Source organism: Ovis aries, chromosome 3, assembly GCF_016772045.2.
Source record: "Ovis aries strain OAR_USU_Benz2616 breed Rambouillet chromosome 3, ARS-UI_Ramb_v3.0, whole genome shotgun sequence".
Classification (NCBI taxonomy): Eukaryota; Metazoa; Chordata; class Mammalia; order Artiodactyla; family Bovidae; genus Ovis; species Ovis aries.
The window spans coordinates 19901273-19912799 of record NC_056056.1 but is presented as its reverse complement, the minus strand read 5'-3'; the positions used below and the strand labels follow the sequence as shown (position 1 = coordinate 19912799).

Below are 11527 nucleotides of genomic sequence, written 5' to 3'. Positions count from 1 at the left end.
CTAAGGGCACAGAAATGATTTATTAATCTTTCAGCAAACAGGCATCACAAAACAGAAATCATTCTCACGGCTTGAAAAGCACGTGCTTGGCAACTCAAGAATGCCAGCCCACCCCCCGGGGGCTTGCATGCTGGTTGGACTGGAGGGCATGATGATGCCCTTGGCCCCCTGGGGGTGGGATGGTGGGGGTGGCAGAGGTCATTAAAGACCCAGGATTCTGTATTCCAGGGGCAGAGTCCACAGCTCCTCCCTCGGCCCGGCCAGGAGCTTTCCCACACTGGCACCGACCAGCTCCACCTGCCAGGCTGTGTGGGCTCCGTCAGGGTGTCTCCCCCAAGGCCAGCCCACAATCGCCTCCTTGGCAATCAGAGGCACTTAGGCATGTTGCAGGCAGGAAATGGGTCAAGCACCCTTTAATATCTTTCTGTGCAAACAGAGGCAACGCCCAGGAAAATCCCGGCCTGTACTCTCAAAGGGGGCTGAAACCCGGGACCCAGCCTGGCCCCTCCGGTTAACAAGTTAACGACAGGAACGCAGGACGCTGGTCCCACCTCAAAGAAGGCTAAAGGCGGGAAGAGATTCTTAAGCTGGGGTAGGGCTGACCCCAGCTGACCCTGCTCGCGGGTGCACCACAAGAACCTCACAAGGAGCTAAATGTTTCAGTGTGTCTCCTTTGGGGCTCCGGTTCCCCCTCCAGGGAGACTGGGCAGGGCTCCCCAGGGCAGCCAGGGGTGCAGAAGTCTACACCACGTAAAAAGCGCCAGTGGGCAACCTGAGACGGAGGTGCAGGTTTCAGGTTCAGGGGTATCACTATGATCCCCAGGGGGGTCTGTGCCAGCTTGGAGATGGGTGCCAAAGGCCCCGGACACCCATGAAAGGTGCCGCTATCGAGTCCCCTCCAGTGACGCTGTGGGGGGCTGGGGCCAGGACTGAGGCAAGCGGGGAAAGGCCTCAGCTAAAGAGTGGGCTCAAACGTCCTTGGGTTATTTTGGTTTCGGGTGAGCTGGGGTGAAGGAAGACACCCTTTGGACCTCAGCTCCGGCTGGTGATCATCCTTTCTGCTGGTGAGTGTGGTCTGAGACAAGGGGCTTAGCGCTCCAGCTCAGTCCTTAGCCTCAGGAAGGGGCGCCAAGCCCTGGCGCCTCGGCCAGAGCCCAACAGATTATAGATCTAAGAAGTGTGTGTTCCCTTGTTGTGTATGGTCGTGCATTTCTCCTCAAGGGGCGTGTATGCTAAGTCGCTCCAGTCGTGTCCGACTCTGTGTGACCCTGTGTACGGTAGCCCACCAGGCTCCTCAGTCCACAGGATTCTCCAGGCAAGAATACTGGAGCAGGTAGCTATGCCCGCCTCCAGGGGAGAGGGGCTGAAATTCCCTACAGGTACTTCTATGTCATCAGTTTCTGTTTCCTCCTCAAAGAAGGATGGGTCGATCAGGTGGGGATCGGGGGGCCCCATTGTGGGGGGCTCTGAGCCTGGTTCTCACTCGGAGGCCATGTGTCTGTAGTCCCTCTGCAAAGGTCACTGACCAAAGAGGTCAGGTGGGACATGCAGAATGCCCAGCCCAAGGCTGGAGGAGGCCCTGGGCAAACACACAGCCCATGGGAGGCACTCGCACGTCACCCAAACACACACACAGCCTCATGTTTACACACTGGACCTCCCACTCCTCCCTCCTCTCGACACTAGAGGCTGAACTGGAAGCTTCTCTGAGAACCCTCCCTGGTGGGGCCAGTAGGAAATAGGGACCTGAAAACATCCCACGGGGCTCAGGCTCATTCCAAGCTGGGGGTGGCCGTGTCCTGAATGTGCCCATTTTACAGAGTCACAGCCGCACCACTCACATGTCAACAATGAAAACCTGTTTTTCTCCCCCCTTGAGCTCAGCTGCCCTCACACAGGAGAAGGTTCTGAGTGGCAGTGGTCGGAAGTTTCTGGGAGAAGCATCCACTCTTTGCTAAAAGCCTGGGGGAGGTAAATACAGGTGCTGGTGACTGGTCACGTCCCTCCTGGAGGTCACGCAGGCCAGGGCTTCGGGTGACCGCTGGCTGCACTCTGCAAGGTGGTGGCCGCTCTTGGCACAAGTGATGCTGCCTGAAGTGCCAACAGCCTCGCCCAACCTCCAGGGGCTGGCAAGGTCCTCTCCCTGGGCCCGTGCTCCCCCGCCTCTTAGAGCCTCACTTTCTCATCCTCGGGACGGATCCCGGAGTCCCTTCCTGGAGGGCAGGGCCTGGCTCCGTGAGATCTGCTGCAGGGCTCAAGTGCCACCTCCGGGTTACCAGGCTTGTCACTGTCCCCCAGACCTGCTCCAGCAGCCCCAGGAGGACACGTCCCTGGGGGTGTGCACCAGGGGGTGGGGGATGAAGGGCACTGGGGGGTGGGGACTGGGCGGGGCCCTTCTGCTCCAGGCCTGTGGTGCAGGGGTGGAAGGTAGGGTGGGGTTGTGGTGGAGTGGGGGCCACCCAGAACCTTTCTGAGAACCCTCCCGGCCGGTATCATACACTCACATATTGTTGCTTCTTATCCGACAGCAATCGAGTCATCTCTTCCCTTTCCCTTTTGATTTCTTTTTCATCATAGTAAAATTCTCGTACCATGAACCTTAAAACAAGCAAACAAGTGGCTGAGGCTAAGAAGCTTCCAGTCGGACCAGAAATCACCCCCTCCAAGGGCAGATGGACCAACCTCGGGGGAAACCCACCAAGGCCGGCCCTTACTTATTCTCCTTGGCTTTGGTTTTGAAATCATCGATCACTTTTCGAAACAGAGTCACGGTGAAGAGGCCGCCCTCCTTGTCCTCAGCGATCAACCTGTTGGAGAAAAGGTCTCGTTCACTGGCTGCACCACCAGGTAGGTCCCTGAGCTGGGCCAGAAAGAGTCCATCGTCTCCCCGGGGGCGGTGGGTCGCTGCCAGTGGGAGCCCGGTGGTCCAGGTGCAGCGGCCCTGGAAGGAGCAAGGGCACCGGACAAAGGACGACGCTTCCTGTGTCCTAAGTCCAGGCGGTGTGTTGTCAGCAGCCTAACTCCGGCTCCTTTCACTCACCCTCCAGGCTAGGGCTGCAGGGGCCCGCGGATGATCTGAACACAGGCCCTGGAGGAAAATGCTGGAGACTCGCGCAGATCTGGGCTGGTGGTCCAGACATGAACTAGCCAGGAGCCAGCTGGTCACGGATCTCAATCACCTGGCGTGCATAGCAAGCGCCCAGCTCTCGAATGCCACGGTGCAATGAAGCAGGGCAGAGTCCCCATTGGTAAAAACCATCCCACAATAGGCATTTCATGTCCAGGGTCACACTGTTCTGATTAGACACGCCCTGGCGTAGGAGTGCTGCGGTCACTGGGACCCATGTTCTGAGGGCCTTGGCATCCTGCTGACTGCATGGCCTGACCATGGGCCCAGGCAGGGTCTCGGGTCACCTTTCCTGCTTCGCCAAGCCACCCACTGGGGCTGACTCAGGCTCCAGGAACCTGTCCACAGTCATCTCAGGAGGCTCGCAGGTACCCCCGACAATGAAGGGCCTGGGGGTTCTAATCTGAGAAGCCAAGCTGCCTCCGGTGGCAGGCTCTCCCGGCATGTGGCCATGGACAGCCAGCCCTGGAGAAAAGTGAACGTTCCGGCCAAATAGGCCAGCTTTGAGGGCAGCTCCTCTGCCAGTCTGCACCCCTCCTCCACCTCCTGCGGGTACGCTGCCCCTGGCTCACTCCTCCAGCCTCGCCTTCCGACCTCAGGCTGTGACTGTCCTGTTCCCTGCACCCTTCAGTTTAGTTCCTGATTGCTATCGGTTGAGAGCCTGTGACCCAAGGAGAGCCTGTGACCCTGTAGCAGGTGCCAGGCCAGAGGCCTCTGGGTTGGGCTGGTAGTGGACAGGGCTGCCCCCGTGCTGAACTCTGTGTGCGCCCAAGTGTGTGTGTGTGTGTGTGTGTGTGTGTGTGTGTTAATCATTCAGTCTTATCCGACACTTTGCAACTGCAAGAACTGCAGCCCGCCAGGCTCCTCTGGCCATGGGATTCTCCAGGCAACAATACTGGAGTGGGTTGCCATTCCCTTCTCCAGGGGATCTTCCCAATGCAGGGATCGAACCTGGGTCTCCTGCACTGACATTGGATTCTTTACCGTCTGAGCCACAAGACTCACTGTCAAATCATTTCAAACGACAAGCTATTTCAGACACAGGGAAAGGTATAGAGGATGACAAACATCCATGTATCCCCCCTTCCCTCAACAAGCTTAAGACACAGAATGATTTTCATACAATTGAAGACCCATGTTCTCTCCCAACCACATCCTGCGGCCCACCCCCAGGTCATCACTGTGCAGTTCAGCATTTCTCATCCTCCAGTACCCCGTGATCCATGCACGTGCATCTCTCAAGTCATATACCGTCTGGCTCTGTCCATTTGGAGATCTTAAATAATGAATGCCTTCGTGCCGTGTGTCCCCTTCTACAATTTTCTCTTCCCTTCACATTGTACAGTGAGATCTATGCCTGCTCCTGCCTACAGCGCTAAATCCTTGGTTTTCCCCACTGGGTGGCACTCATGGGTTGAATATGTTCCTCCATCCCTTCTAAGTCACTTCTCCAGCCCTCACTGGCCGCTCCTGCGCTGACCCCAGCAGGCCACACGCCGAGACTCTTCCTTCCCTGCTCGTGCTCTGCAGTCATCACAGCCAGGCCCTTGCTTGACCCCCAGGTGGGGAAGAATCCAGGCCAAGATGAGCATGCGGCACAGAGTGCTGCTCAGGCCTTGCAAGCGCTGAGGGCCAGAGGTAGTCAGGGTGGACTTCCTGGAGGAGACGGCAAGGAAGCAGACTTCTGAAAGATGGAGGGAGTCTGGCCTGTGGCTGAGTGTGTGGCTGTGAACGAACATGTGTGGAGGGCTGAGGGCCCTTGCACCTCTGGGATATGTTTGGTGGCTGGGAGTCTCACAGTGCCCATACATGGCCCCCCAAACCCAGGACCTGAGGCCTCACTTACTTGGTTGACCGTGGGACCACCATGTCTGAGAGGGATTCATAGGTTTTTTGCCATTGTACGTAACTCGGCCTGCAAGAGTACAGAATCGTTTAATGATTTTTTAAGAAAAGGTTGTGAGGAAATTGCGTGTCTAGGCAATTGAGTGCCCTTTTCCCTGAGGGACTGGGGGGAGCAGGGCTGGGGGCCAGACAGTGCCCCAAACATCCCCCAAGGCCCTGCCATGGGCACTGGAATGCTCACCTCCCTAGGAGGCCCCAGGCAGCAGGGAGGGGCCCATGGGAAGGACTCAGTGGAGACTCCAGCTGGGAGCGCTAATCCCAGGCCTGTGTGACCTTGGGCAGGCCAGCAGAGCTCCCTGGTTTTACGACAAGGAAACAATAACAGCCCCCAGACTTGCGTGAGATGCCTCCTGCGTACGGCATCTGACAACAGCGGATGGACGTCTGAGAAATGGCCGCTCCTGTCACTATGGCCAGCACAAGCTCTATCAGCTGCTCCTGAAACCAACTCCACAGCTGCCATTTAGGTCCCCGGCATCTGGCCGTGGCGGGCTCTCCCTTCCTCTCCACTGAGCAGGACAATTTCCTCTGTGATCGCCAACCCAGCCCCAAACCCCCCCCCCCACCCCCCCACCCTGGCCCGCTTACTTGGGGACAATGACCAGCAGTGTGATCAGGTACTCGGAATCCAGCACGAAGTCTTCCTTGCTCACAATGTCGCTCAGGGTCCGAGTGAAGAGGTTTCCCCTGGATTCACGGGGGACAAAGGTGGGGTCAGCAGAAAGGCACGTGGAGCCACCCCTGGGCACACCCATAACACCCAGGGCAGCGGGGGACAGGAAGGCTTGGGATACTCCCCAGGGAGGGGCGGGGACCCTGGGCCAAGTGTCCCCCGGCTCTGTGTCTGGGCGGCCAGAACTAAAGTAGCTGGCAGGACCCCAGGTGCCATCACCAGGCACCCGAGCTGAATTCAACACTTTGGCTGCCGGCGCTGCCCTGGCACAAAGCCACTGGCTGTTGGGAGGGGATCGCTGGGGGCAGGCAGCTTAAGTTACACAAGTGGCAACACAGTGCCTGGCTCAAGATGCCACCTGGGCTGTGCTGGGCAAACACAGCCCTGATGAGGGCTCCGTTTCACATTACACGCCTTGTTGGTCCAGCAGCCAGGAGACATTCACCTGAAATAGCTTTGCATGTGTGTCCAGTGGAGCCTAGTCTCACTGAGGTCATGGTATTTTCTAGAACAGGGACCAAGGGTGTTGTACCAGCAATTGGGCCAAAGCTATAGTTCCTGAGATGCTCTGTATCAGTGCGTGGTTGTTCAATTGCTCAGTCGTGTCCGACTGTTTGTGACCCCACGAACTGAATCACTCCAGGCTTCCCTGTCCTTCACTATCTCTCGGAATTTGCTCAAACTCATGTCCATCAAGTTGGTGATGTCATCCAACCATCTCATCCTCTGTCGTCCCCTTCTCCTCCTGCCTCCAATCTTTCCAACAAAGTCTTTTCCAATCAGCCAGTGCTTCGAATCAGGTGGCCAAAGGATTAGAGCTGCAGCTTCAGCTTCAGTCCTTCCAATGAATATTCAGGACTGATCTCCTTTAGGATGGACTGGATGGATCTCCTTGCAGTCCAAGGGACCCTTAAGAGTCTTCTCCAGCACCACAATTCAAAAGCATCAATTCTTCGGTGCTCAGCATTCTTTAGGTCCATCTCTCACATCCATACATGACTACTTGAAAAACCATAGCTTTGACTATAGGGACCTTTGTTGGCAAAGTGATGTCTCTCCTTTTTAATGTGATGTCTAGGTTGGTCATAGCTTTTCTTCCTAGGAGCAAGCGTCTTTTAATTTCATGACTAAAGTCAGCATCCACAGTGATTTTGGAGCCCAAGAAAATAAACTCTGTCACTGTGTTACCTCAGTGCACAGGCTGTGATGTTAACTAATACCTAGGCGCAGATGCTTCCCAAGGAAAGAGTTCTCAAGCCCTCAGTCAAGGCTGAAGAGCCGTCCGCAGAGGCTCTCTAGCCTACCCCGCCCCAGAGCCTACACCTCTCTCCTCCCCCTGCCAACCAGCCATCACTAAAAAGGCCTTTAGGGACCCTCTCCAAAGGCACCCTGCACGTGCCTTCCTGTCCCAGACTCCTTGTACTATTAGACCTTATCTGTCTGGTTTATACCCGTACCCCTTGTGCAAAGTACACTTTTCGTAAACGTTTGTTGAATGAATAATTGTGAGTTTTCCAAGTGCAGAAATGATACTTAATTCTGCTTTGTACCTTCAGGGCCTAATATTAGGCCTGAGTGGGCTTTCCCAGTGGTAAAGAATCCGCCTGCCAATGCAGGGCATGCAAGAGACACAGGTTTGATCCCTGGGTCAGGAAGATCTCCTGGAATACCAAATGGCAACCCACTCCAATATTCTTTTTTTTTTTTTTTTAATATTTTTTTGATGTGGACCATTTTTAAAGTCTTTATTGAATTTGTTAGAATATTGTTTCTGTTTTTATGTTTTGGTTTTCCAGCCGCAAGGCATATGGGATCCTAGCTCCCTGGCCAGAGATTGAACCTGCACCCCTTGCATTGGAAGGTGAAGTCTTAACCACTGGACCACCAGGGAAGTCCCTCCAATATTCCTGCCTGGGAAATCTCATGGACAGAGGAGCCTGGTAGGCTACAGTCCATGGGGTCACAAAGAGTTGGACACAACTGAGCCACTGATGGCACACATATAAGGCCTGAGTGTAGTAGGTACTTAATAATAATTGAGCCAGGAATTCCCTGGTGGTTCCAATGCTTAGGACTCTGCACTTTCGCTGCAGTGGCCTAGGTTTAGTCCCTGGTCAGGGAACTAAGATCCCACAAGACGCAAGCTGTGGCAAAAAAAAAAAAAACACATTGCTTGAAAGAATTAACAGAAGAGGGAGGTAGACCCCAACCCACTTCACCCTCATCTCCTTCACTCAGTGTATATGTTCAAAGGATCAACCACTGCGACTGCTGACCTCCCCACCCAGCACATAGCACCCAGCGGGAGTGCCTCTGGCCTTCCTGCTCAGACACAGACAGAGACAGACCTTGGCTTGGCCAAGGATCTCAACCACGTGTGTATAAGCCCAGCCTGGACCCCAATTCAGCCAGGCCCTGAGGCCACCAGGAGCTCAGAGCCCGAATACTCACATGGATTTCTTCTCCAGATTCTCTAGGTTTGTCTTCAGAGTGTTGTAGGCAGCTGTTCGGGACTTCAGGTCTGTCTCGATCTGTGCCAGTTGCTAGTTAGAAAAGCAAAAGAGAGTTTAAAAAGTTGGTTGAACTTCTCAAAATCGCCACAAATTGCTCCTGGTGCAGTTAAGGAAAAACACTGCACCCTGCCCATTTGCTGGAATAGCTTACATTTTTCTCCCTTCTGCTCTCGCAGACTGCCAGCATCCCAGCCCTACAAAGCGCCCCACATTGCAGACAGGAGGCTTGAGATATCAATGGCTTTTCTAGCATTACTCAGTGAAAGGAGTCTTGTCCTTATGTCGAGCCCATCTCGTACTCTCACAAGCCCCAGCCCCCACTCCACACGCCCTCAGGCTCTCAGTTCAGTTGCTCAGTTGTGGCCCACTCTCTGCGATCCCATGGATTGTAGCAAGCCAGGCTTCCCTGTCCATCATCAACTCCTGGAGCTTACTCAAACTCATGTCCATCAAGTTGGTGATGCCATCCAACCATCTCATCCTCTGTCGTCCCCTTCTCCTCCTGCCTTCAATCTTTCCCAGCATCACGGTCTTTTCAAATGAGTCAGTTCTTTGCATCACATAGCCAAAGTATTGGAGTTTCAGCTTCAGCATCAGTCTTTCCAAAGAATATTCGGGACTGATTTCCTTTAGGATGGACACCTTGGATCTCCTTGCAGTCCAAGGAACTCTCAAGAGTCTTCTCCAACACCATAGTTCAAAAGCATCAATTCTTTAGCACTCAGCTTTCTTTATAGTCCAACTCTCACATCCATACATGTCTACTAGAAAAACCACAGCGTTGATGAGACAGACCTTTGTTGGAAAAGCAATGTCTCTGCTTTTTATTATGCTGTCTAGGTTGGTAATAGCTTTTCTTCCAAGAAGTAAGCGTCTTTTAATTCCATGGCTGCAGTCACCATCTGCAGTGATTTTGGAGCCCAAGAAAATAAAGTCCGTCACTGTTTCCATTACTTCCCCATCTATTTGCCATGAAGTGACGGGACTGGATGCCATGATCTCAGTTTTCTGAATGTTGAGTTTTAATTTAGCTTTTTCACTCTCCTCTTTCACTTTCATCAAGAGATTCTTTACTTCTTCTTTGCTGTCTGCCATAAGGGTGGTGTCATCTGCACATCTGAGGTGATTGATATCTCTCCCGACAATCTTGATTCCAGCTTGTGCTTCACATGATGTACTCTGCATATAAGTTAAATAAGCAGGGTGACAATATACAGCCTTGATGTACTCCCAATTTGGGAAAGGAGTACATCATATACAAACATCCAGCAGTACATCCACATATATTTTCATTTCTTCCCTTTTCAAATACAACAGCAACCCACTTCAGTATTCTCGCCTGGAGAATCCCACGGACAGAGGAGCCTGGTGGGCCTCTGGGGTCCATGGCGTCACACAGAGTCGGACATAACTGAGTGACTAACACACACACACACTGCATATAAGTTAAATAAGCAGGGTGACAATATACAGCCTTGATGTACTCCTTTCCCAATATGGAACCAGTCCGTTGTTCCATGTCCAGTTCCAACCGTTGCTTCTTGACAGGTTTCTCAGGAGGCAGGTAAGGTGGTCTGGTATTCCAATCTCTTTCAGAAGTTTCCACAGTTTGTTGTGATCCACAGAGTCATAAGCTTTGATGTAGTCAATGAAGCAGAGGTATATGTTTTTCTGGAACTCTCTTGCTTTTTTGATGATCCAACGGATATTGGCAATTTGATCTCTGGTTCCTTTGCCTTTTCTAAATCCAGCTTGAACATCTGAAGGTTCTCAGTTCACAGACTGTTGAAGCCTAGCTTGGAGAATTTTGAGCTTTACTTAGCCAGCATGTGAGATGAGTGCAATTGTGTGGTAGTTTGAGCATTCTTTGGCATTGCCTTTCTTAGGGATTGGAATGAAAACTGACCTTTTCCTGTCCTGTGGCCACTGCTGAGTTTTCCAAATTTGCTGGCATATTGAGTACAGCACTTTCACAGCATCATCTTTTAGGATCTGAAATAGCTCAACTACAATTCCATCACCTCCACTAGCTTTGTTCATAGTGATGCTTCCTAAGGCCCACTTGACTTCGCATTCCAGGATGTCTGGCTCTGGGTGAGTGATCACAACTGCATGGTTATCTGGGTCATGAAGATCTTTTTCGTACAGTTCTTCTGAGTATTCCTGCCACCTCTTCTTAATATCTTCTGCTTCTGTTAGGTCCATACCGTTTCTGTCCTTTATTGTGCCCATCTTTGTATGAAATGTTCCCTTGGTATCCCTAATTTTCTTGAAGAGATCTCTAGTCTTTCCCATCCTATTGTTTTCCTCTATTTCTTTGCATTGATCACTTAGGAAGGCTTTCTTATCTCTCCTTGCTATTCTTTGGACCTCTGAATTCAGATGGATATACCTTTCCTTTTCTCCTTTGCCTTTAGCTTCTCTTCTTTTCTCAGCTATTTGTAAGGCCTCATCAGACAACCATTTTGTCTTTTTGCATTTCTTTTTCTTGGAGACGATTTTAATCACCACTCCTGTACAATGTCATGAACCTCCATCCATAGTTCTTCAGCCACTCTATCTATCAGATCTAATCCCTTGAATCTATTTGTCACTTCCAGTGTACAATTGTAAGATTTGATTTAGGTCATATCTGAATGGTCTAGTGGTTTTCCCTACTTTCTTCAATTTCAGTCTGACTTTCAATAAGGAGTTCATGATCCGAACCACAGTCAGCTCCCGGTCTTGTTTTTGCTGACTGTATAGCGCCTCTCCATCTTCAGCTGCGAAGAATATAATCAGTCTGATTTCGGTGTCAATCATCTGGTGATATCCATGCGTAGAATCACCTCTTGTGTTGTTGGAAGAGGGTGTTTGCTATGACCAGTGAGTTCTGTTGGCAAAACTCTATTAGCCTTTGCCCTGCTTCATTCTGTATGCCAAGGCCAGGCGTACAGGCCAAGGCCTGTTCCTCCAGATATCTCTCAACTTCCTACTTTTGCATTCCAGTCCCCTATGATGAAAAGGACATCTATTTTTCTGTGCTAGTTGTAGAAGGTCTTGTATACCTCCATAGAACCATTCAACTTCAGCTTCTTTGGCAGTGGTGGTTGGGGCATAGACTTGGATTACTGTGATATTGAATGGTTTGCCTTGGAAATGAAGAGAGATCATTCTGTCATTTTTGAGACTGCACCCAAGTACTGCATTTTGGACTCTTTTGTGGACTATGAGGGCTACTCCATTTCTTCTAAGGGATTCCTGCCCACAGTAGATATAATGGTCATCTGAGTTAAATTCACCCATTCCAGTCCACTTTAGTTCACTGAT

The 11527-nt window shown here is 51.8% G+C and overlaps 1 protein-coding gene across 15 annotated transcripts in view; it reads right to left on the bottom strand.

The window, feature by feature from the left end:
• ATP6V1C2 (ATPase H+ transporting V1 subunit C2) overlaps positions 1 to 11527 on the bottom strand; it is a 92369-nt gene that overhangs the window by 7027 nt on the left and 73815 nt on the right. For all 15 annotated transcript variants that reach the window (XR_006059102.2, XM_027966523.3, XM_042245787.2 and 12 more), the window contains 5 exons: positions 8157 to 8248; positions 5621 to 5719; positions 4974 to 5042; positions 2715 to 2807; positions 2505 to 2598 (listed from right to left, as the gene is read on the bottom strand). Coding sequence is in view for 14 of the 15 variants with exons in the window: in XM_027966523.3 (XP_027822324.1) it covers positions 2505 to 2598; positions 2715 to 2807; positions 4974 to 5042; positions 5621 to 5719; positions 8157 to 8248 (447 nt within the window). In the remaining variant the exon portion in view is untranslated. The remainder of the gene's footprint in view (positions 1 to 2504; positions 2599 to 2714; positions 2808 to 4973; positions 5043 to 5620; positions 5720 to 8156; positions 8249 to 11527) is intronic.